At 36.4% G+C, this 27,145-nt stretch overlaps 2 protein-coding genes and 1 long non-coding RNA gene across 8 annotated transcripts in view; all 3 read right to left on the reverse strand.

The window, feature by feature from the left end:
• The window catches only part of LOC127875271 (actinia tenebrosa protease inhibitors-like), a 7,967-nt gene extending 3,873 nt beyond the window's left edge, over positions 1 to 4,094 (reverse strand). Inside the window, exons 1-4 of the mRNA XM_052420220.1 lie at positions 3,893 to 4,094; positions 3,268 to 3,540; positions 2,210 to 2,377; positions 776 to 961 (exon numbers count right to left, since the gene is read on the reverse strand). Coding sequence (XP_052276180.1) covers positions 776 to 961; positions 2,210 to 2,377; positions 3,268 to 3,540; positions 3,893 to 4,094 — 829 coding nt within the window. The remainder of the gene's footprint in view (positions 1 to 775; positions 962 to 2,209; positions 2,378 to 3,267; positions 3,541 to 3,892) is intronic.
• Positions 4,095 to 7,338: 3,244 nt separating this feature from the next.
• LOC127872815 (uncharacterized) lies at positions 7,339 to 9,905 on the reverse strand. Its single transcript, XR_008045795.1, has 4 exons — positions 9,809 to 9,905; positions 9,101 to 9,326; positions 8,156 to 8,343; positions 7,339 to 7,525 (listed from the first exon to the last, which is right to left on the reverse strand). It is a non-coding gene; the product is annotated as an uncharacterized LOC127872815 (long non-coding RNA).
• Positions 9,906 to 13,627: 3,722 nt separating this feature from the next.
• Positions 13,628 to 27,145, reverse strand: part of LOC127872807 (papilin-like) — a 353,664-nt gene continuing 340,146 nt past the window's right edge. For 5 of the 6 annotated variants that reach the window (XM_052416218.1, XM_052416221.1, XM_052416223.1 and 2 more), the window contains 5 exons: positions 21,233 to 21,342; positions 18,548 to 18,593; positions 17,843 to 18,045; positions 16,362 to 16,541; positions 13,628 to 13,768 (listed from right to left, as the gene is read on the reverse strand). In XM_052416218.1, coding sequence (XP_052272178.1) covers positions 16,494 to 16,541; positions 17,843 to 18,045; positions 18,548 to 18,593; positions 21,233 to 21,342 — 407 coding nt within the window. In that variant the 3' untranslated portion in view covers positions 13,628 to 13,768; positions 16,362 to 16,493. The remainder of the gene's footprint in view (positions 13,769 to 16,361; positions 16,542 to 17,842; positions 18,046 to 18,547; positions 18,594 to 21,232; positions 21,343 to 27,145) is intronic. The other variant, XM_052416222.1, reaches the window with a different exon arrangement.

Raw genomic sequence — 27,145 nt, forward strand, 5'->3', positions numbered from 1 at the left:
AAAAGAAATGTTTTAAAAAGATCCTAGGGATTTTACTTTTTCTGGTAAGCACTTTAGAGGATTTTTTTGTGTGTTCTTATTTACAGTCGAAATGAATAACTGTAACAAGCAATATATTAATTACTTCTTATAATTTTTAAATCAAAAGGCTATATATGCCAAAAGCGGACAACTGAGTCTTAAGAAACCCCATTTAAAATCAAATAAATGAATTAGTCACATAATTGTTTGAAGATTTCCTTTTATGGCACACTATAGGGCTTCAAGAACGCTTAGCTTTGCATTAGTTTTAAGGACTTTGCAAATAATAATGGTATGGTTGAAAACTTGTGACCAGTTTTTAAACCTGATTAAATTTTAAACACTGTCCAGATATAATCTGATAACGTATCATGAAGATTGGGCAATATATGTGTCATCCAGAGTGAAAACAATCTTTTTTCTTCCATTTGACCTAGTGACCTAATTTTTGACAGTTTTGTACAAGGCTGAGATATGACTGAGTCATAGTTTATGAACATACATGTAGGTCATGAATATTGGGTAGGATTTGTGATCTGTAGATTGACTGTCAACAGGTCAACACTAATGCAGTGTGCTCAAAGCTGAAACAGTATACTTAAACACACACAAATCACCTTTAAAATTAAAATCCTCCACCATTTGTTCCATTCTTGCGTTTCATCCTAAATATCTTTTTGTGATCATTGTAAAATGAATAAAAATTCAGTTAGACAAATAAATTTTTTCGTACGATAATGTTAATGAATCTTACCTTCAGGCCGATCTCTAAGCAAGGAGCTGCAGCGTGCCATGCACACATCTCTTGAGTCGAAATTGTTAGCATTTCCTTGGCAACCACCGTACACAAACTGCCGACATTCTTGAGCTGCGTAGTCGAAGTAAAAGCGAGGAATACTTGCTCGACAGATTCCAGTCTTGGATGAAAGCATACAGATATCTGAAACCCAGCATACAAAGTTTGTATAGAAACCAGATTGTGTACTTGATGGGCACAGATTACCTCCCTTGGTCCTGAACAGCTCATCTGAATGGGTTCAAATAAGATAACTGTCAATGTTAAAATGTTGAATGGTGTAAATGGATAAGATGGGGAGATTAGCAAAGACTGTAAAACTACCCATGCGTTGCAGTTTGATGTATTGTTGCTACCGTATTTACTCTATGTTTTTGGACACTAAATTTTCAGACACCCCTTTTTTTAGCAAAATAATTATTTTTCGTGACTCTTAATTTTCAGACACATGAGTTTTCGTCTATAATTAATGTCTGTAAATTTTCGGACAGTATATTTCACAGTGCTATTTTACAAAATTTTGGTCCTGTTTTCGATATCTAATGACACTTCGATCATTGGGTTTTACAAAAGATTAACATCATAAAACATGGAAGGTGTATGCCTGAAGGCAACGGACCATTACATTTGCGTCATTGGGTAAATAACCTTGTAAACTGATATTAAACTATGGTTTCCGCCCGAAGCATAAGCGTTATGACAATTATCAGGGGTAGCGCCAATTAACAGTTTAGTTATCTACCGCAATGGTACAACCCCTTCTCAGTAAAATAACTGTGACAAATACTAAACGCCTCAAAGTGTGATGCACCCTATTGCAAGTTTTCTGAACAATGGAAGGTGTTAGACAACAACTATCGGAAATGAACAAACAAAGAATTCATAGTTTGCTTTTTTTATTGCGTTAATTACAGGTTCATACTAGCGAGTATCGGTACATCACATGCTTATCTTTAAACTCATTGGTCAAAGTACAACCTTTAGTAACTTTCTGTCAAATAAATTAAGCATTTAAAATTATTTAAAATGCAGTGCAAACATATATAAATATAATTTATACTTTACAGCATGGTATTTTACAAGCGCGTGCTATTACCGGTAGTCGTTGAAACAATTGACACTATTTTCGGACACTTCAATTTTCGACACCTGTATTATGTGAATATTTTTCGTATCTAAATTTTCGAACACGAACAAAATTAATTATTTTTAAGTGTCCGAAAACATAGAGTAATTACGGTAGATGAAATGGTAAACCACCGGTTGTAAAGATAATCCTTACAGAATCACCAAACAAAATGTGCAATCCTTTAAATGACAACTGCACCAGAAATACTAGTAACTGGCCCAAGTTCCCCATAAACCTGAATGTCAAGACATTTTCTTACTCACCTCTTGGATTGCACTGGCTTTCGCATTCTTCACGGCTTTCAAACCTGTTCTGGTTGCCTTCACAACCTCCATAAACAAATTCTTCACATTTGCCCTCTCTGTGGTTATAAAACCATTTGCGAGAGGCAAAACGGCATGAACCACTGTCTCTGTCCAAGGAACATACATCTGAATACAAATAAACATGATCACTTCTCTGCACCAGGCACACACATCTTAGGTGAAATATTAGAATAGTTTTCCACAGACTTTCATTTTCCTAGAATCACTGGTTTGAGCACAAACAAATGGAAAGTAAATGGTCATGTTAAGACCCTTTACCTACCAAATTAGGTCAGTCGATCAGAACCATCCAAATTATCCCTTTACCCCTTAGATATGTATTTTGATGAATTTGTAGTCCCTTCAAAATTTATTATATATAATTAAAGACCTTTCTTACTGGATTCGAGTTTTAAAGGCTTCATTTCCAACCCTTAGATACTGATGAGCAGCAAAAGCATAAACCTGAACAGCCTGCGAGTAACACCCAGGCTGTTCTGGTTTATGCTGGTTGTACATAACAATTTTCGCTTTGCTTTTTTGGGGGAAAGAGTTATGGTAAACTTCCATTAGATTCAAATCAGTTATGTCGGGTGCAATAACACAAAAATAAAGTGTTGATAAAGTGTTGAGCAAAAAATGCAATTTGTTTATAAACCTCTGCTCCAAAGCAAATTGTAAGATATTCGTTATGCAAAACTGTGAACAGATTACAATATCATTGAATATGCAAGTGCCACAATTGTACAAGAAGACACACATAATTATGGTGTCATTGCATTCTACAATACAAAACCAAATGCTCCATTAAACCCTTTCCCACTCAAAGCAACATGAAAATGGCTACATGCAAACAGAATAAAACCAGAACAGCCTGCGAGTATCTTAGGGTTGGAAATAAAAGGTTTTAAACTTAAATCTTTTAAAAAGGTCTTACATTTAATGTGATTTTCTTTAGGACTAGAACACATCAAAGTTTGTTTCTAAGAGGTAGTGTTAAAAGCAAATTCTCTTACCAACACCAGTGATGACTTCATCGATGTCCCCACTGCCCTCAATGTCAGGCTCGGGGTCGGTGGGGGCTGCAGTGGGGGCCGCAGTTCGCACGTTGTGAGCCCAGCGGGAGGAATCACAGTACGTCATACACTGCGCCTGCGACTCGAAGTTGTTGTGGTTACCTAGGCAACCGCCATACGTGAAGGTCTCACAAAGTTGGGTGATCGGGTTGTAGTGCCAGCGGGTCTGAGAGCTCTTGCATGGTCCAACGTCTGCTTGCAGACGACAAATACCTAGAGGAGACCAATAACCATGAAAACAATTCAATCATGTGATACTATTGATGTCTGGAAACAGTCTTAGACAACAGATTAAACTGTTAGTCAAGCAGCTGATGACAATATAAAAATGTTTATCATTTATAAATAGTTTTTACAATGTAATGACTAAATTACCATTTCCACATAACTCATAATTAATAATTAGATAAAATAATATTATTTGCATTGTTTTGAATATTACTTTAAAATCAGTTTAAACCACAAACATTAAACAATGTCAATAATCTACTCTGCCACTACCGGTTGAGCCCCATTCTCACCTTCCCAAGATGACACCCTGTTGCTGCTGTCTCTGTTGCAGTACGATCATCATCACGCTGCAAGCACATGCCCTCGCACGCCTCAATAGAGTTGAAATTGTTGGCATTCCCGCCGCAACCACCGTACACAAAGTTCTCGCAAGTTCTCGAGTCTGGGTTGTACCTCCAGCGGGGAATGTTGGCCAGGCAGCTGACCTCTGGCTCCTCAAACCGCTGACATACCACTGTAGAGGTCAAAGTGTGCATAGTACTATATACAAATTCACATTAAAAAATCAATTGCAAACAAAAACATGGATTTATACTGTTGTTGATTTGTATTTTCACTAAAAAAGAAATTTTATAACATGAATAATTCAGAGCAATAATATAAGCAAGGGTGGACAGTATATAGATATATGACCTGCATCATGCGGAAAAAGAGTTCCAGATATCTCTAGGTACTAATTCTTGCCTTACTTCCTATTTTATAAATTAATTCTGAAATTTTACTTATCAATTCATTTTTACAACCACATTTGATATATCAATACTTAAAACAATACCAACTGTGTTTACTGACAGGGCATTATTATGGTTTTGTTGTCATTAGCTTTTAATGTGAAAAATCACATAAGATACATACAGTTTATATGCACTACCTGTGCAGATTTAGTTAAAAGTTTGGTTAACTTTGGATTTTGATTTTGTAAGGCTACTGCTACCACTGGCCCATGTAAGTTTGTTTAAGGTATTGATGGTTGAGAAGGTCATGGCGGGAAGTTCACATCACGAAATACACGTACCTATAGTATTTTTATTATTTCATAAAACTTTTGGTAAAAATATAAGGATATAATTATGTATACACACACTGAATGTATTTAAAGTATTGTCAACAACAAATTCTCAAATGCTTGGTTGTAAGCAATCTTTATCATTATATGTTGTGATTGGGGTATAATACCAACTGGAAAGCAATAATCTGACGTTATGCAGAAGACACCTGACTTCCCCCTTTACCATTTAGATACGTATTTCGACGCATTTGTAGTCCCTAAGATAGTAAAATTTAATTTAATACCTTTGTTACTAAATTCAAGTTTAAAAGCTTCATTTCCAAGCCTTAGATACTGAACAGCATAAAACCTGAACGGACTGTGAGTTACTCGCAGGCTGTGCTGGATTTATGCTTGTTGAAAAAAGCCATTTTCACTTTGCTTTTTATGGGGGAAATGGTTAACTCAATGCATAACTGAGCGAATAGAGGATCAGATATGTTCTGATGGTTGAAGTCTGTTTGTTTTTCGTTTTGTTATGTAAGGCATAAATGCAATGCCAAATTCTTATTGAATTTTTGTAATGCATATCTATAAGCTAAATTTCAATCTACATCATAATTTGGTATTTAAAATGCATATTTTACTTGTAGGCACCTTATAAAGAGCTCTGATATACTGCACATTTAAAGCTTAACTAGAGCTTGTCACACACATGACGATACCCCCACAATGCCGCATTGACACATAATATTTTGCATGGCCTTTTCACAAAAAACAGCGACACCATGCTCAATTTTTAAAAACGCACTTAGTGACCCCTTGACCTAGTTTTTGACCCAGAAAGGCCCATGTTTCTAACTTGGCCTTAAGATCATCTCCATAACACTTCTGACCAAGTTTGGTGAAGATCGGATTTAAACTACTTGAATTAGAGAGCGGCACACCGTGCTGAATGTTTAAAAATGCACTAAGTGACCCCGTGACCTAGGTTTTAGGCCGGAATGGCCCATGTTCAAACTTGTCCTAGAGATCATTTAGATAAAACTTGTAAGTTTGGTGAGGATTGGATGAAAACTACTTGAATTAGAGAGCGGACAACATGGTGAGGTTTAAAACGCACTAAGATACCCCCGTGACCTAGTTTTTGACCCAGCATGACCCATATTCAAACTTGACCTAGACATCATCTAGATACAACTTCTGACCAAGTTTGGTGAAGATTGGATGAAAACTACTTGAATTAGAGAGCGGACAACATTGTGATGTTTAAAACGCACTAAGTGACCCCGTGACCTTGTTTTTGACCCGGCATGACCCATATTCAAACTTGCCCTAGACATTATCAAGATACAACTTCTGACCAATTTTGGTGAAGATTGGATAAAAACTACTTGAATTAGAGAGCGGCAACATGGTGAGGTTTTAAAACACACAAAGTGACCCCGTGACCTAGTTTTTGACCCGGCATGGCCCATGTTCAAACTTGACTTACACATCATCTAGTTACAACTTCTGACCAAGTGTGGTGAAGATCGGATTTAAACAACTTGAAATAAAGAGCGGACACCATGCTCAATGTGTAAAACGTACTAAGTGACCCCGTGACCTAGTTTTTGATCTGGCATGGCCCATGTTTAAACTTGGCCTTCAGATCATCTAGATAAAACTTCTGACCAAGTTTGGTGAAGATCGGATGAAAACTACTTGAATAAGAGAGGACACCATGCTGAATGTAAAAAAATACACGATGTGACCCGTGACCTAGTTTTTGACCCGGCAAGGCTCATGTTTGAACTTGGCCTTAAGATCATCTAGATACAACTTCTGACCAAGATCGGTGAAGATTGGATGAAACTACTTGAATAGAGAGCGAGCAACATGCTGAATGTTAAAACGCACTAAGTGACCCCATGACCTAGTTTTTGACCTGGCAAGGCCCATGTGTCGAACTTGGCCTAGACATCATGTAGATACAACTTCTGACCAAGTTTGGTGAAGATCGGATAAAAACTACTTGAATTAGAGCGGGGAAACTTAATACTGACCGACAGGACAAACCGCCAACCGACCGGAGCCGACCGACAGACAGACAAGTTCACTCCTATAGACCCCCCTAAACTTCGTTTGGGTGGGGATAATTAAAACAAGCATGCAACCATCTGGACCACAGATTTCATACCTGTCTGCTGCAGAAGCGTTCACACTCTTCCTTCGTCTGAAGTTGTTGCTGTTGCCTCCACATCCGCCGTACACAAACTGCACACAATTGCCTGCTGTGCTGTCGTAGCGCCAGTCTGGATGTACGCAAGGCAATTACCCCCCTCTTCTGGCATAGCACACACCTCTGAAAAAGGCACAGGATATTTGAAAGCGAGAGAGAACAAGTTTGTATTTGAATACAAATATATAAAGAGAACAATAAATATATATATAATACAGAACAAGTCTATTATGAGCCTATTGCTGGTGTCTGCTCAGTTTAATCAGGAGCAACACTTTCAACCTAGACTGGAGTTTGGTAAACTAAAAATTTGATAAAAGAGGCAAGTGTTTCCTTATAAGCCTATGCGGAAATTTTATGCACACGCCTTAAACCCCATTTCCTAGACCAGGCCAAAATATCTGGAATTTCAAAAATCTAAATGTTGTATGCAAGCTTGCCAGAATTTTAAGGAAAGGGTACAACCCCCAGCTCTGGTTTCTTGTCTAGGCTGTGATGTTGTAGAGACAGGCCTGGTTACCAGCTGTCGCCTGCATTTCCTCTCACATGCCACTTGAGTGTCGAATCTGTTGGCGCTACCACCACACCCACCGTACAAAAACTGTTCACAGGCGTCTGTGCTGGGGGTGTACGTCCAGCGCTCCATGTAGGCAAGCATCGCACCTCTGAGTTGTACGTCAGTGGCTGACAGACCTCTGCACATGCAGTTTTGTTGAACACCTTATGTAATACCTGTTACCAGTTGAACTGGGTTTGTTTTTGAATGTTAAGTGTTGTTATAAACCCTTTACAACTCAGACACGCAGATTGCCCTTATTAAGTCACTAACAAAATCAAATTAAATTTAAGACTTTTTTTAAATACATAAAATTAATCTTTAAAGGAAGAAGGCTTCATTTCCAATTTCCTATGTTAAAGTTTTATATAAGAGGTCACAGTGACCTTGACCTAGTGACCACAAAATGGGTGTGGGCGTGTAGAACTTATCAAGGTGGTGTATCTACATAGAAAGTTTCAAAGTTGTAGGTGGAAGCACTTTGATTTTAGAGCCTATGTAAAAGTTTTATATTAGAGGTAAGAGTGACCTTGATCTTTAACCTAGTGACCCTAAAATGGGTGTGGCATGTAGATCTCATCAAGGTGCAGCTACATATGAAGTTTAAGGTGGAAGCACTTTGATTTTAGAGCCAATGTTAGGTTTTAGCACGACACGGACGCCGAGCTGGCTATGACAATACCTCGAGGGTTTTCTCCGAAAAATGAGTCTCTTGATGTAATATTAATGTCACATTATAAATATTCACAAACAGTTTGTTTTAACATACTATCCCTGTTGCAGAATGCCTCGCACTGGTCACGGGTGTAGAAATTATTGCGGTTGTTGTTAACGTTCCTCCAGGGACCTCTACACATTCCCCGCTGGCCACATTGTAGTAGTAGAATGTTCCCCAGTCGGCGACACGAGCTTCATTGTCACATGGTTGAACCAGGGGCAACGTGCACACGTCCTCCTCTGGAATACATCATCACATACAATCTATACATAAGTATATAACACAGCAGTTAAATGGCACATATACTTTTAGTCAGACATTGTTAATCAATCATCATGGCCAGTGCATATTTATTAAACTAGTTGTAGGTTTCTTATTTTTTATCTCACTCACAAGCAGATTTGGCCAAATTGCATCAAGAACCAAACAAATAATGAAGCACTGGACATAACATTTCAATCATATTCACAGCAGATATGACAAAATCCCCGAAAGAACCAAACAAATATTTAAGTCGCCTTGTCAATCATATTTACAGCAGATATTAAAAAATTTAATCCCATAACGAAGAAAATAAGAAACGAAATAAGAAGAAAATAAAAAAAGTCCTGACGTCACATTTCAATCATAGTCGTGACGTCACATTTCAATCATAAGTCCTGACATCATATTTCAATCATATTCACAGCTGCTAAGGTCAATCCCATAAAGAACCAAGCAAATATGAGCCACGTTCAGCTCAAACTGGGCTTAATGCATGAGGTTAATGTGTTGTCCCAGATAACTCTTGTGCAGCCCTCACAGGCTAATCAGGGACTACCATTTCTGCCTTGACTGGTTTTCATTAATAAAGAGACTTTCTTTAAACAGAAAAATCCATAAAGGCAGAAAGTGTCGATGAGCCTGTGTGGACTGCACAGGCTTATCTGAGACAACAAGTTATGCAGATGCATTGAGCCCAATTTACACACAAAAAATGCAAATTTTAAGCTCAACCTTTTGCTGCAGGGGTTGGAGCACGCGTGACTGGCGGCCTGGCAGTCACAGGTATAACCTCGTTCAGGCATGTTGCCGTGCACTCTTGATCAGTGGCAAAATTGTTGCGGTTTCCCTGGCAACCACCATATCTAAAGGTCCTGCAGTTTCTGGTGTCAGGGTCGTTAGAACCAGCGAAGAAGTTTGCCTCGACATGGGCCAGTCTCACTGGGTAGGCGACAGTCCTCTGCAGAATATGAAGAGAAATACAGAGAATTCAAACATTTGAATGTGTTACGCAATATTTTGGATAAAGATCTGAATATTTATAATAAATATATATATATAATATATTAATATAGCAATAAAGGTTTTAGAGCACTCTCACTTTTTTTGAAAATATATTTAGGTATGCAAAAGTTGCTAATTAAAAACAGATTGATTCAAAAGTTTGTTACACATATACTCATATTATTACCCAAATTAACAAATGACAAATTAACAACTCATGTACTTACAAACAAAAGTATCCAATCACAAAGCCACTATTTTGCAAACTTTATTTCATCTCAAATAATAAAAACGAATCAACTAATGAAAAGATTTTATTTACATTCATGTTGAGTCATTCGCAAACCAATACTTCGGTGACTTTCATCATTTGATGGTTAGTTATCCCATGTGAATGAACCGTTACATCTTCCCTATTCTGTGCTGCAAACATCATACCTGCTGTAGACCGGCTTTGTCTCAGGCCACAATAAGACATGCAATTCTCATCACTCTGGAAGTTGTTGTGGTTGCCTAGGCAACCCTCCATACGTGAAACGGCTCACCACTGCATGGTGTGATGTTGTAGAAGTACTTAGACACCATGCGGTTTACAGGGTCCCAGGTCAGGGGTCAACTCACAGACTGACTTGGAAGACAGAATGCAGCTTACTAGTTAGAGAAAAGGAGAGTGTAATAAAAACGGTACCAAACCTTGCAAGGGGAAGTAATCCATATGACAGCTTGCTAATGAGATATGAGAAACAATGCAACTGTCTCACCGTGCCATGGCAGTTAGCGTTACAGGACTCATCCTTCCATTTAATATAAAACAAGATTTCTTTGAGAAACACAATGCCCCCCCAGTAAGCCAAATATGAAGTTGCTATGTAGTTTATCAGGGTGCCACCATCCTGATGAAATAAAATTCCCTGACTTTTAACTGACTTTTCCCTGACCAAATCTTGGTTTTCACTGACTAATTTCGGGATATATTCAGCCTCCTCCTCCCCATACAGCCCACAAATCCACCCATTTAATGTTTCTTTTATTCTTTAACATATAATATTTAACAACTAACAAGCAGTACACTTGTACACTAATCTAGGCATGATGCAAGGCTATACAGTAAAAAATTCAATAGGGGTCATCTGCAAGTCATGATAAATGTACCTATGAAGTTTCATGATCCTAGGCCTAAGTATTCTAAGTTATCACCCGGAAACCATTTTACAGTTTCGAGTCACTGTGACCTTGATCTTTGACCTAGTGACCTGAAAATCAATAGGGGTCATCTGCGAAGTCATGATCAATGTACCTATGAAGTTTCATGATCCTAGGCAGGTTGTTTTTTTTTGGCCCGATTTATAGCCGAAATTCAGCTATATTCCCAATCGCAAAAGTATACTTTTTTCTTAACCAAATTTTCAATTTTCAAGTATAAAAGGGCAAATAATTCTGTCAAAATGCATGCCAGAGTTATTTAACTTTGCCTGCCCAGTACCCTTATGATAGTTAGTAAGTGTACCAAGTTTGAATGCAATAGCTTTGATACTTTATGAGAAAAGTGGACCTAAACACAAACTTAACCAGACGCCGACGCCAAGGTGATGACAATAGCTCATAACTTTTTTTCCAAATGACCTTGACCTTTGACCTAGTGACCTGAAAATCAATAGGGTCATCTGCGAGTCATGATCAATGTACCTATGACGTTTCATGATTCTAGGTATGAGCGTTCTTGAGTTATCATCCGGAAACCATTTTACTATTTCGGGTCACCGTGACCTTGAACCTTTAGCTAAGTGACCTGAAAATCTATAGGGGTCATCTGTGAGTCATGATCAATGTACCTATGAAGTTCATGATCCTAGGCATAAGCGTACTTGAGTTATCATCCGGAAACCATTTCACTATTTTGGGGTCATCGTGACCTTGACCTTTGACCTAGTGACCTGAAAATCAATAGGGGTCATCAGCGAGTCATGATCAATGTACCTATGAAGTTTCATGATCCTAGGCATAAGCGTTCTTGAGTCATCATCCGGAAACCATTTTACTATTTCAGGTCACCGTGACCTTAACCTTTGACCTAGTGACCTCAAAATCAATAGGGGTCATCTGCAAGTCATAATCATTGTACCTATGAAGTTTCATGATCCTAGGCATAAGCGTTCTTGAGTTATCATCCGGAAACCATTTAACTATTTCAGGTCACCGTGACCTTGACCTTTGACCTAGTGACCTCAAAATCAATAGGGGTCATCTGCGAGTCATGATCAATGTACCTATGAAGTTTCATGATCCTAGGCGTAAGTGTTCTTGAGTTATCATCCGGAAAACCATCTGGTGGATGGACCGACGGACCGACTGACATGAGCAAAACAATATTGCTATGACCTATGTCAATGCCTATTATTACCTTTAAATATTTAGTTAAGATGTACACATAGTATGATTGTCAATATCATGAATAAATCATTGTTTATTCTATAATTATTAAATGTTATACTAGTATAATCAATATAATGATATATTGATAAGTTCTTTGCATATTATTTATTAATTCATCATATTATAATGATTACCTTTATCATAAATTACATTTAAGTCGCAAGTATTTCCCGGTATTTTCTCTTTTCTGCCATCTTGAATGTTTACTATTATATGACGTCATTCATTGAAATTGTGCTAAATCATATGTCATTCATTGAAGATTTGCTTAGTCATGTGACGTCATTCATTAAAACATGCGTATGACGTCACCTTACTACGAGTATAAATAGGGCCAAACTGTCGTTTGGTTTCAGTTGCGATTTGGCACTCATTGGAAAAAGTCATGGATAACGAGGGTTAGATGACTTGATTGTTCTTTTAGGCTAAGAAATGAATAGCCTAAAACAGAAATAATATGAAAACTTGAGAAATGACTTTTGTGTTAATAAAAGGCGATATTTTAATTTATGCAGTCTTTATTTTCTTTATTCAGTAGGAAATTTGTGATGTTGGCACAGTCTGACGGCCACCAGACGGACCGGCATTACAATATACCCCCTCTTTTTCGAAGGGGGTATAAAAACAAGGACAAGTTTCTAAGAGAACAGATTCAATACATAACAAGTCAACACTGCTTGTGGCTGGAATAATGCATTACCAACAATCTAACTATCAATAATATTATAAATGACCTACTCTAAAATACGTTAATAAGAACTTTCCATACAACAAAATAATTTATTTTTTTGACATTGTAATCAATGCATGCGTATGATTTTCGCAAAATAATATACAAATATTATAATGACTAAATGAATTATAATAATTTATGTTATAAAAAAATGAAAACTATTAATGTGGACTTTCCATAGAAACCTTATACAGTGATATTTCATCGTAGTATTTGATGCTTACGTCTGCGAGGCGCCTCTGTGACCCCGTCCTCCACCCTACAGTAGACTCTGCATTCTTGCTCGCTACCGAACCGGTTTCGGTTCCCACCGCATCCATTGTACTGGAATTCCTCACAGCGGCCCGTCTGGGAGTTGTAGAAGTACATGAGGCTCGGCAGGGGGACGTTGATGAGACGATTGTTTTCACAGCTGCCCTGGTCTCGGGGCAGACGACAAACCTCAGCTGCAGTGAGTTCTGGAAAAAAGGTTGTAAACAGACTATGTTTTAATACAACAGATGGTACTTTCAGCGAGCCTGGGTCTTGCATACAACACTTTGACCAATCATGCATATCAACTGTAATTCTATGTTTACTGTTAAAGTTAATTATAATTGAAGTTATTCTCCAAACAAAATACTTGGGCCTATTTCTAATATTTGCCCTTCCACCTTGAAGGGTGACCCTGACCTTGGCCGTACAGACCTTGTCTTTGTGCATGACACACCTTCTTATTACACATCATCTTCTGTCAAGTATTCATCATATAAAACTCATATACCATCATATAAAGAGCTTCAGATCATGTTCACACATTTGATATTTGGCTTTGAATTGTGACCTTGATCTTAGAGGTCTGGTTTATAGACGTAACACTGTCACCTTGTAATTATCACTTTTGTAAAGTTGTTCGAAAATCCATCACTGAAGGAAAAAGTGATGCTCCTAACAATGTCTCATTGCCTGTACAAAACTAGTGTGTATCCAAAAATGGAAAATTAATAATGATAGTTGTCGGTTTTGAGTTATAGTAAAAACAGAATAACATTTACCCCTTTCTCTCCTAGCATTGCATGTTTGAATGCAGGTTTCCAGTGAAGCGAAATTGTTATCGTTTCCTTGACAACCCCCATATGAGAACTGCTCGCAGTACCCAGTGTTGTAGTTGTAGAAATACCTCGGCAGGGAAGCCCTACACGGGCCCTGCACACGCTCCTGGCGGCACACTGGTGTAGCCGTAGGCGTGGTTACTGAAACAGAGACAAAGGGATATATGAAAATAGTACCAAATTAAACAGCCAATCGCCTTACAAGTCAATTATTGTTAGATATATAGTTCATTGTTATAATTACTGCATCCATTTCTACAGGAAAAATGAAACAAGTTTTCTTTAGTAAACAAGCTTGGAAGTTAGTTGTACAAATTAAAGTTTTCACTTAATAATCTTCTAATGTAAATTATATCAAAATAGATTAACCTTATACTAATAAATATTAATCAATAGGCAGCAAAAACATAAAAGTAAAAAATAAAGCATTTCTAACAAGAAATGTAAACATGGGTTTCGCTCTGTGAAAAAGGGGTATAATACATGTGTGCATTGTGTCATCCTCAATTAGCCTTTATGGTATTTTCCGTGTAAAGAAAGTCCTTTCTTGGCAAAAATCCAGTTCAGGCGAAAAGTGTAGTCCCTGATTAGCCTATGCGGACTGCTATTTTACCCACCTGCATTTAACCCCCTTTTCACAGAGTACAGCTCCAATATTATTTATATTCCAGACCAATCTAACATTACTACAGCCCTACTTGACTAAGGGGTAGAGGGCTAAAGGCCATTCAAATTATTTAAATTCTGATTTCTTCACAAATTAAGTGGTTGGGTTGGAAATAGAACCAGCGATCATCTGATTTGAAGTCCAATTTAGCTAGCCAGCTTGGTTACAAAAGGTTTGCAATTTGGAGTTCATGGCAAATATTTTGAACAATTCAACAGCAGAATATTTGCAATAAAATCACTACAAGCATATACATATCAGTCACTGATTATTTTTATTATTATTTTTCTTACAGATGGAGTAATTCTTGTTTAAAAATGTTTGCTACTCTACTAATATAATACAAGCAGAGGTAGTATATAAAATGGAATAATCATCAAATATACTTTTGATGCTTGCATACAGTGGACACAATAAGTTATGTTTTCTGAGAAGAAAAATACTGCCAAACAAGGAGGTAATCATGGATGGCTCCTATGTACCTTTAACTCTGACATTTTTCCTTTCAGACAATGTGTTGCCCACAAACAGTTTTACAGTTACATGCAAATTAAACAACAACAATCAATAAACAAGAGATTGCCAAGCAATATGGTCCCCTACCGGTGAAACTCCATAACCAGAATTTTTGACGTAGGAACAAAATGAAATGACGTTCATTATCTCCATATTGCCATCTATCCATGTTTCAAGTTTCATGAAAAAATATTAAGAATTTTAAAATTATTGCAGGATCCAGAAAAGTGTGACGGACTGACTGACTGACTTACAGACAGACAGATGGAGTGCAAACCGTTAGTCCCCTCCGGTTTCACCGGTAGGGGACAATTATAACCACAACTCAAACAGAATTTGCCATTCAAGCATTATCTTTTATAAATAGATCTATTCAATAACATACAACGTTTCAGCTTAAGTTACCAATACAGAAAAAATGACAGTGATAATGAAGCAGGCACACAACGATCAATTCAAATTAAAATTATTTTGCCAACGGTCAGTCAAAACCTACCAAGAATTTTTCTATACATTTTCCCCTAAATATGGAAAGCAAGGCCTTTTCCCCAAATCAAAAAAAAATGTGCAAACCATTAGTCCCCTCCGGTTTCACCGGTAGGGGACAATTATAACCACAACTCAAACAGAATTTGCCATTCAAGCATTATCTTTTATAAATAGATCTATTCAATAACATACAACGTTTCAGCTTAAGTTACCAATACAGAAAAATGACAGTGATAATGAAGCAGGCACACAACGATCAATTCAAATTAAAATTATTTTGCCAACGGTCAGTCAAAACCTACCAAGAATTTTTCTATACATTTTCCCCTAAATATGGAAAGCAAGGCCTTTTCCCCAAATCAAAAAAAAAAGTTCTGTCTTAAATCTTGACAATATTGTTTTACTTCTGTGCAAATTGGGTAAAGTAAGAATATATGGCGCGCTACATCAATACACATATACAAGAAATGAAAATATAACAATACAACGTCACCCGACCACCTGACAACAAAATGCGTGCAGTGATAGGCTGGCAAGCTTGCAAAGCCACGAAAACTGAGGTTTTCAAATAACAGTTGTCAAAATAAGCAAAACATTGCATTGTGTTACAAAATATTAAGTAAAGTTTTGAAATTGAACGTTAGTTTTTAAACTTTATGTTCTAAAATGAAATTTCATTTTCAACATTTACTTAATTTTGAGATTCCATTTACTTTTAAAATTTTCAGTTTTTTTATATTCCCAGTAGTCTTTTAAAATTACATCATGAGAATCTTAGCATTTCTATAATGCATCAAAATATAGGCAACATCTTTGATTAAAAAGACATTCAGTTGTATATTGGTGGTGTAAATACCTTTTCTCTAAACTTTGATGATTAATTTAGGCTGGCTTATCTTTACAGCTTATGTCAACAACTGCAAAAAGGTTCACATTTTGTATGACACTCAATTCAATTATTTTAAAATCTTTTCAGTGCAAGCTCTAAGCAGCATGGCTTACGATATCACATGACAATAATGTGATGTGCACAAATAAAGTTACATGACCACCATCTTGTACCTATAGGTCGCACATTGCCAGTACACATGGTCAGGCATTCCTTTTCAGACTTAAAACGGTTTGAGTTGCCCTGGCAACCGTACCAGAACCGGTCACACCGATTTGTGTTGGTATCGTAATACCACATGACCTTCATGTCATCGCGACATGGTCCCGAGTCCTTGGGTTGTCCACATATAGCTGTGAGGAGAAAACGTAACAGCATAATCAAGGCTGTACAAGAACAAAATGTTAACACTAAACTCATAATAACTTGTTCTTCCTAACGAAATCTGTAAAACCATTAGGGGACAGATAAATCTCATCAGCTTAAACCAGCTAGAACATTTAAACACTTACATACACTTCTGCTAAACCATACAAACAAAAAGAAAATATTTAACTATGAAAGACACTTAACTAAATCTGATATAAACCATTCACCCTGAACTTCTAGTTTTCTTTCCTTTTTTAAATACAGTTCTAATGTTAAATTCAAGTTTTGAAGCAGTTTTGTTTTGGATAAATTTAATTGACCATATTGGCTGGTTTTGGCTGATAAATGTGTTTTTGTGTGTTACGTCATAACACTAGAAGACAAATAGTGGTTTGAAGGACTGGCCCTTTTAAGGGTCCATACTCTGATGACCCTGTGTATAAATCTTACAATTTCACTTTAGAATAGCAATTTTGTAAATGATATTTGAGATAATTTTTTGAAGAGACAAAAATAAAAGTGTAAATTAGATATTTATTAAGGAGCACACAACATGATTATTTTCTATTTATCTTCAAATGGTTTTCTGCAATTTGAAGTTCCTGTAAACGTAAAATGGTGGACAGTATTGTTAAACTCTTCAGAAATTTTAAGCAAAATTAATTTTAAAGCAGACAAGTCTTGTCATATTTGTCAATAACACTGTATCTTAAAAATAAAACAACAGCAAACAAACAAGTAAATATATTCTCTGTGTTTTCTTTTCTCTATTTGTTGGAAAAAGGATGTTGGCACAATAAAAACGAACAGTTTTACTTAAATGACTATTATTTCAGTATGATGGTCTGTGAATCTTAGTTTATTTTCAAGGACCACAGAATGTCTACGGTCTGATAAGTTTCTTGCATCATCAGAGAATGGACAGTTCAGTTTAAAAGAAATGTGTTACACTGCAATAATTTTCTTATAAGGTTTGGTAAAAAAGTTAGCTGAGAAGCAAATTATATGAGATATTAATACTAATACTTGTGAGTTAAAAAGAATATGTTACTGCATTTTGAAAACAAAAAGTAATGAACATGCAACTAAGACCTTCTTTAAACGGAAGTCTTATTATTTGTTAAGTATTTTCAGAGACTTTTACATGGATATTTTAAATAAACAGACTGATAAGAAAACCCGAAAAAAGTTAGTCTTAAAATTAACAACATTAAAGCAAATTACTGACAAAAAATGTTGGGAAAGTTACAGAAAATCTTAACGAATTAAAAATTTGCAAATCTACCTGACACCGTGACATCATTGCGTGACAAAGTGACATCATCGCGGTCGTCATTATCACACCCTTGCCATCATCATCACAGCCGGCGTTGTAGGGCCCCTTGGCAGGGGTAACACCATCAGGACAGCAGCCATTGGCCAGCGTATCACAAAGGGACCCAGCACCAGACACGATGTCGATATCTTCACAACCATCTTCATCTGTACCTGTCAAATGTTCAAGGATTATATTTTGGGCCTTTATTTCAGAATGCTTCGAGCATTTTTTGAATTGACAACAAAGGTTTTTTTTATTTTCAGAACATTTTGAGACTTTTTAAATTGATCAAAAATTATACATTTAAAAATGAATAATACAGCAGAATAATAAAATATACAAAAGAATAAAAACATATTAGTCTTAAATATCTCATTCAAAGTTTTACTTAAAATAAAATAATAAAAAATGCTCATATAATGCTCATTAATTTTTATTTACCATAAATCTGTATGCACACTGACAGATATTTTCACACATTTTGTTCTCTACTGCATTAAGTTGGATATAATGTTCTTCAGTATATAATTTAAATAAATAATTCAAAATTATTCTTCATGTTACTCAAATCATTCTAAAGGCTGCGGAGTCATTGTATTTTTTAAAGCAATGTTAATTCCAGCAAATAAAATAGTTCAATTTTTCATATCAATAGTAGTTACTGTAAATTACCTTGGGCAGGCGTTACACCATCGGGGCAGCAACCAAACTCAGAGTCCTAAAATAGGACCAGAAAATAGATGCAGTCTCTTGCCTCAGATTATAGATGCAGTCCATGGTCACAGAGAATAGATGCAGTTCATGGTCACAGAAAATAGATGTAGTCTGTGGTCACAGAGAATAGATGTTGTCTGTTGTCACAGAGAAAAGATGCAGTCCATGGTCACAGACAATATATGCAGTCTGGGGTCACATCGAATTACAGATGAAGTCTGTGGTCACAGAGAATAGATGCAGCTTATGGTCACAGAGAATATATGTAGTCTGTTGTCACATAGAATATATGTAGCCTGTGGTCACATAAAATATATGTAGTCTGTGGTCACATAGAAAAAATGTGGTCTGTGGTCAAAGAATAAAGCTTTAGATTTTGATCAAAGAAAATCGATGTAGTCTGTGGTCACAGAGATCAGATACAGTGGTTACAAAGACAGATATAGTCTGTGGTCATATTAAATAGATGTAGTCTATTGTCCCACAGAAGTGGTGTAGTCTGTGGTCACAGATAATAGATTTAGTCTGTGGTCATAGAAAATTGATGTAATATGTTTTCACAGAGATAATATGTAGTCTTTTGTCACAGAGATTATATATAGTTTGTTGTTAAGGAGAATAGACTTAGTCTATTGTCACAAAGAATAGATGTAGTCTGTAGTTACAAAGAATAGATGTAGACTGTGGTCACATACAATAGATGTAGTCTATAGTCACAGAGAAAAGATGTAGTATGCTGTCATAGAGAATAGAGGAAGTATGTGATCACAGGGATAGATGTAGTCTGTTGTCACAGATAATAGATGTAGTCTGTGGTTACAGAGAATATATGTAGCATGTGGTCAAATGGAAGAAATGTAGTTTTTGGTCAGAAAGAACAGATGTAGTCTGTGGTCACAGAGAATAGATGCAGGCTGTGGTAACAGAAGATAGATGAAGTATATGGTCACAGAGAATAGATGCAGTCCATGGTCACAGAAAAAAGATGTACCAGTGGAACCTCTCTAAACCGGAAATCCCCATGACCGAAGGGAAATTCCGGTTTAGAGGGGAAATTGACTATTTTACTTTCAGAAGATCAATTGCATAGCCTAAAGTGAAAAAACACACACTTTCAGCAAAGTTTAATAGTTAATTTATATAACATTCGTTCATATTGCATCACATAAGAACAACATATCACTTAATCTGTTGATTCGAGAGCAATATCAGTCAAAACATAGATCAAACAGTGCATCCTGGAAAACAAACCATGTTATATGCACGTATTAGGTGAAGTCCACGCACCTTCGCTTAGAAGGAGGTTCGGACATTTTTAGTGTTAGTTATCTTAATTGCCAATTTGAAAATCTAAATGAAAATCTAAATGCAACTGCTTCAAGAACTCTGCAAATCACCATGAAACTAAATTAGCAATTGTAATAAACATCTCAAAATTAAATAGCATTAAGCTTATTAAAATTAAGCACGACTTCCTACATCAAAACACACTTAAGAACACCTTTGTTTGTTATCAGTAAATATAATCAGTATTATCACTTCTATTGATCGATATGTACATCACAGGCCAATTGTCTTTAAATGGTTTTGCAATTTTTACAGTTTGCAAAATTTTTGACCACCTTTATTCATTTCACACGTCTTTAATCCGGTTCTGACCGGTTTATAAAGGTACAATTACATATGGAATTACCCAATTTTGATCCAAACAATGACCCGTATTCGGAATTGAGGGGCTTCCAGTCTTGAGGAGATATATTACACATGGTTTTATAGGGAAAAAAATGGGACATGACAATATGTCCGGTTTAGAGAGGATTCCGATATAGAAGATCCGGTTTAGAGGGTTCCACTGTAGTATGTTGTCACAGGGAATAGATGTTAGTCTGTGGTCACATATAATAGATGCAGTCTGTGGTCACATAGAATAGATGTAGTTTGTGGTCACAGAGAATAGATTTAGTCTGTGGTCACAGAGAATAGATAAAGTCTGTGGTCATGCAGAACAGATGTAGTCTGTTGTCACAGACAAACTAATTGTACTTTTAAGATGCTCTGAATACCTAAATTTCATAAATGTTTAAACAAGTGATAATTAATTAAAAAAGTTAAAGGTCACTCTGCCAGTGACAGCCAAATTATTCTGCACTTCTACAATCGAATGACATTTATCACATACACAAATTGCCATCACTAAATTTGATATTTTTTAAGTTACAAAATTGGAGGACACTTGCTGATACAGATTCTCTGGTAAATGTTACAGACAGACAAAATGGCAGCCAATGCAAAGGGGCACACAGATCTGGTTGGAGGCAAATATAGCCAATACATCTTTCTGAACATTATATAACTACAAAAAAGAGAGCACTTTCCATTATATAGAAAGCACTTTGATTCTTGCAAGGCCAGTAATGTTCCAAGTAATATCTGTCTACATGCATTGCCAATTTCCATGAGAGACCATGTTATTGATCTTGTAAAGAAGTGGTTATAATCAATTGAAAAAAAAATCAATTATAGACAGAAACATTTAAAGGTCACTTAGTAACATTCACTATAAAATAATAAAGAGTTAAAGGAAAGTATCAATCATTGAAAATAAGCAGAAGCATTAAAACATTCCAAGAAATGCCCGCTTACCTTGCAGGGATGTGGACAGCCCAGCTGGTTGTCTCCCCTTGCCTTGGTGACACCGTCGCTACAGCAACCATATCTGGAGGTGCGGCAGTCTTGCTCCTGGTCTCCTAGCGCTGCAAACACATGTGTGCCTAATGCATATGTGAAGTCTCGTCCCAGATTAGCCTGTGCAATATACACAGGCTTATCAGGGATAATATTTTCCGCTTTTATGAAGTTTAAAAGAAAGTTTTTTCCTTATGAAAATCCAGCCTAGGCTGAAAGAGTTGTCCCTGATAAGCCTGTGCAGGCTAATCTGGGACAATACTTTTTCCACATGCATTAAGCGCTGCAATCACATGTGGGCAAGATCATTGCAATAGAGAACTGAATAATACAACTCAGCAGTTTCAAAACAAACCTGTCTTAATGACAACGCTTTGATGTTTGCAAAATCTGACTTCATTTTCACTTTTTTTCAATGACCCACATGTGTCTTGTCACGATGGAACAAAACAATGTAGGAAATTTTTTGTATTTACACACAATTAAATATTGAATTTAGAAACACTTTAGTCTGATTTATGCTTGTTTCGTTTATGAACAGCATAATTATATTATCAAGTTAAAACCAATTGAACGCCCAATTCTGGTTGTGACACTCTTGACTCTGTTTCCTGGGTAGAACACTACTTGGTGTCTTAAGAGAAGATCCAGGCCCCAAGAGAGGGAATCAAACCCATGACCACCTGGTTTCTAGGCAAACAAAACATTAACCCTTTGCATGCTGGGAAATTTGTTGTCTGCTAAAATGTCATCTGCTGAATTTCTAAAATTAGCATTTTCTTCGATTTTTTTTCAAAGAATACTATAAGAATAGCAAACAGTTTGGATCCTGATGAGAAGCCACGTTTTGTGGCGTCTCATCTGGATCCAAACTGTTTGTAAAGGCCTTCAAAATTCGGTTCCAGCGCTAAAAGGGTTAACTTATCCACTGTGACCTCCAAAGTAAGATTTAATAACTGCAGTGTAACATTTACATGGCACATTCATGGCTCAACAAAGGTTACGCACAATTGGAAAGGCTTGTGTTTATTATGTATCAAGTTATTCTCGTATTTACTTTATTTACAATAATTTCAACTTTAAATGTTAGCAAAAATTGTTATATAAGAGCAGGGTATAAACAATCAAATTAAAACAAAACATCATTTTTCATTCAAATATTTTATAACTGAAAACACACACACACACAACTAAATAAATCACAACCACAAGATAATGAACTACCGGTAATCACAAATATCATTCCCATTATCATCATGCAGGCTTTTATCCATAATTTACCTTTGTTAACAACCAAACACAAAACAACCCAGCATAAAGTCTCTTTACACATAATCTCTGATCAGTTATAAAACTAAAACTGACCCTCAATGTTTCATGACAGACTCCCGTTTAATCACAGTCAAAATGCTCCATGGCCATATTTATAATGATATAAAGTTACGTATGTGTCTAGATGATTTACTACAGGATTAGTCAATAACTGACAAACAGAAATTTTATTATGCAAATAATTCAAGTTTGTTATTTGTTCATTTGACTTGACTAAGTGTTTGTTTCCTTCATTACTCTGACTGTATACCAATGTTTGTGACGCAAGATAGTGGGTGAAACAAGTGCACTATAAACATAGGACACACTTTACAATAGTCCTACCCATTGTACTCTTATAAGATCAATGAGGTTATGAGTTGCGTTCTGAGAAAACTGGGAATAATGCATGTGCATAAAGTTGTCCCAAATTAGCCTGTGCAGTCTGCACAGGCTAATCAGGGACGACACTTTCCGCCATAATTAGATTTTTGCTAATAAGAGACTTCATTTCAATAAAAAATGTGATAAAAGCAGAAAGTGTCGTCCCTGATTAGCCTGTGAGGACTGCACAGGCTAATCTGGGACAACTTTACGCACATGCCTTATGCCCAGTTTTCTCTTAGTTACTCTTATATAAAACTTCCATGTTGACCGTTTACTGTTGTATTTATTTTGCCAGATAAGATAAGTTTCTATTCTTTTATATTCTTTAAATTTATACAGCAATGACCAATAAGCTAGAATGTAGATTTCTATAGAATCTTGTAACTTAACAGCTAAAAAGAATAATATCAATAATACTGTATTTCATAACAGCTATTGAAGTTGTAACATAGGTTACAGATGGTAAATTGTAATTTAATTCATGTATCATATTGATCATAATATAATTATAAATGAGCTAACTCTGGGAAAACCTTCCTGCTTGTGCGTAAAAAGTATCGTCCTAGATAAGCAGGGTGACACTTTCCACTTTCATGGAATTTTTCGTTTAAAGAAGTAGAAGTCTTTCCCTAAAAAAAAACAAATCCAGTCAGCGTGGAAAGTATTGTCCAATATTTGTCTGAGCAAAGCTGGATGGATACTGTAAGCACATTAAATTAGCCCTGTTTGATCAAATATATATGAGTTGCGATCTGTAAAAACGGGGCTTAATGCATGTGCGCAAAATGTCATCTCAGATTAGCCTGTGCAGTCTGTACAGACTAATCTGAGACCAATCTTTCGCCTGGAACTGGATTTTTGCTAAGAAGAGACTTTCTTCAAACCACAAATATCATAAAAGAGGAAAGTGTCATCCCTGGCTTATCTCAGATGACACTACCCACATGCATTTAACTCCCTTTTCACATAGCTTGGCTCATGTTATATAAAAACAATCTCATTGTCTAATGTTTTCTGGACAACAAATTAAGCTCTGTATAAAGAGTTGACAGTAGACTGGAAGGCTCGGATCGGACAATAACTATGTAGACAAAAAATTGTTGGCACTAGACAACCCAGACCATAATTTTCATATTACAGATCTATTTATAGTCTATGTTTACATAATTTCTATCATTTACAAGCCTGTAACAGAAGTGCGCTGACACGTGTAGAGTTTGTCCTATGCAGCTATCTTTAAAGCCTTTTTTCAGCGTAAGCTGCATAAGCCAGCTTTTCACCTTAGCCTGACCTTTGTAAGTGTCCAATAAAATTCCAATAAAATTTCCCGCGGCTAGGTACGAATGAATACACTTCATTTATTCCATTGGCTGATTTGAGTATACCACCAGAACATTGGAAACATATCCGCGTCTTTGTAACACTGTTTTACTGTATGAAACAATTTTATCTCGAATGAAAAGGCTTAATAGATAGAACAGTTTTACACTCAATTCTCGACATCAATACAGTTTGTGCGTACACCTTTTATTTTCAGAGTATTACCAGCGCAAGAGCATTTATACTTAAAAGGCTATGTTCTCATATTTAGTACTTACTTCCTTATTCCTGTCAACATGTTAACATGTAAAAGTATAAAGAGCAATGGAAGCGAGGCCTCACTTTAAAGCATTGCATTTCAACCCGCGAGGTATATCGGGTCAATTCACGGACATTCAGAGTTTATATACAGGTCATCACCGGAGTTGGCGGCCAGTAAAATTATCGTTATATAATAAAGACGCTATCCGTGAACTAGGTGACCTGGAATTTTCTTTAGACCAGAAATATGTTAAATGAAGATATTCAGCAATATAATTATGGTATGTAAATAATAGATTCTTAATGTGTTTTCAACAATACAATGATAAATATTATTGTTGATAAATTTAACAATAATTATTCGTCCATATTGCCTAATGTACTAAAGTGATATTATGAGCATGTAACAGTTTATAGGTGTCTATCGCAACCGTTGATTATTTTTGATGTTTCTACTTCATATACACTTATATTAATTAATGCAGCATCATCATACTAAAACAATATACCAGAAAGAGAAAAATAATGCATTTGAATATCAACCGTACTTTCGTTTGACAACTGATCATGCGTTTACGAGTTGAACCTAAATTTAGTTTTAGTGCAGATTTGTTCATACGACACAAAGACACGAAATTGTTTTACGGATCATTTCAGCTTACAAGACTGGGTGGGTCACGTAAGAATATCGAATATAAAATATATTTTTATAAACAACTGGTAGCAAGGTGAGTTGCAGATAATTAATCAGTAACCACATTTTAACTAACTATTTTGACCTGTTAATTCTTTTCAGCTCAATTCAACAGTGCAAAATGCCCATAATATCACTTTAAGCATTAGCACGATGATAATTGATACTGTTAATAATCGAATCAAATAGCAATGCCCGACAAACCACTAAAACAGGTTTGTTCGAAGAATGCGCCTATAAATACGGATACTTCTCGTGTGGCCGGTTGACTCATATGTTTAAATTTCACTTCCATTCTTCTTTTGGTTTTCTGTGTTGTATCTATAGGTTTATGACCAGCAATATGTTATAATGTAAAATAAGCTGCGAAAACTCCCCGTAACATCCCGTACTGCGTGTGATGCAGCTAAGAACTGCACAGAAAAAGACATTCGCTATACTTGATCTCATTCATTTAACTATTTACGCCGTATATCTTTTTTAAAGATATTTCTTGTTACTAATAATTTTAATACTTATGATAATATGATAATCTCAAGCTGTTACTATACCAAGACTTAACTTATGAACTTTTATATTTTGCCAGTGCAAAATGTTCTCAACAAGTCCAGAAATTTTATCATATGCTATACCCTGTTTCCCATTACATATTTTTTTATATAACACAAAAATTGTGTAATACAACATTTTTAAGCGTTTTCATTGGCTTAGTTTTCGTTTATTGACCAATCGCATTTTGTTATTTTGCTGAAATGACGTTGCAATGTAAAATGACGTCACGAAATGTAAACAACATTCCGGATTAATCATTATGTTTGCGTAAATATTTATTTAATTTGCTCATTTAAAAGCATGTGATAAACAAGAGCACCGCCTTGCGGGTGCAGACCGCTCATCTATTTTCCTTTTAAAGGTGAAGGGACTCTCATTTTCAATCACAAAGGAGGGAGGGGTGGAGTGAAGAGGGGTGCATTGTGTGGGGGTGTGGACATTTATTACATTTTCTTCCAAAAATGCGAAAAAAAGGGAAAACAAATCAAAAATCGGGGTGGGGGGGGGGGTAGGGGTTGGGGGGGGGGGTGGGGGTGGGGATTTTTGGGTTTGATGGTTGGACGGTATTTCAAACATAATATAATAAAAATAAATATTTGTGTTTTTTAACCGTTTCAAAAAAAAAAAATGGGGGGGGTGAGGTGGGGGGGGGGGGGTATAGTGTGAGGGTGTGCTGGTAATTTGTGAGATTATCTTAAAAAATAAAAAAAAATAAAAAAATAAAAATTTAGGGGGGGGGGGGATTCGGGTGGGGGGTGGGGGAGGGGGGGGTGGGGGGGATTGTTTGGTGCGATGGTTTGATGGTATTTCAAACATAAAATAATCAAAATAAATAGTTTTGTTTTTTAACCGTTTAAAAAAAAAAATTGGGGAGGGGTGGTGGGTGGGGGTGGGGGGTATAGTGTGAGGGTGTGGTGGTCATTTGTGAGATGATCTTGAAAAAAAAAAAAAAAAAAAAAAAAAAAAAATAGGGGGGGGGGGGGGGGGGGGGTGGGGATTCGGGGGGGGGGGGGGGGGGGATTCGGGGGGGGGGGGGGGTAAGGGGGGGGCACGGGACAGGCGATGGTTTGGGTGGAGTCTATTGTGGTACACTGTAGCTCCAATATAGTGCGGTCCGTTATAACGCTGTGTCCAATATAACGCGGGGGGTCCTTGGATCCCGTTTATTCTCCAACCTTCCATTTCTGATTCAAATCCATGTTATGCAACTTCATGTATTTTCATAAATTCAAAGAAGCCGGCGATTACAGCTTGATTGCTTTATCCGTCCGTTTAACTGATTTTAATCGATTAGAGGTTAAACGACACTCGACAGCTAATTGGTGTTAATCTGTTGTGTAATGTCA

The sequence above is a fragment of the Dreissena polymorpha genome, chromosome 3 (genome assembly GCF_020536995.1).
Source record: "Dreissena polymorpha isolate Duluth1 chromosome 3, UMN_Dpol_1.0, whole genome shotgun sequence".
Taxonomy (NCBI): Eukaryota; Metazoa; Mollusca; class Bivalvia; order Myida; family Dreissenidae; genus Dreissena; species Dreissena polymorpha.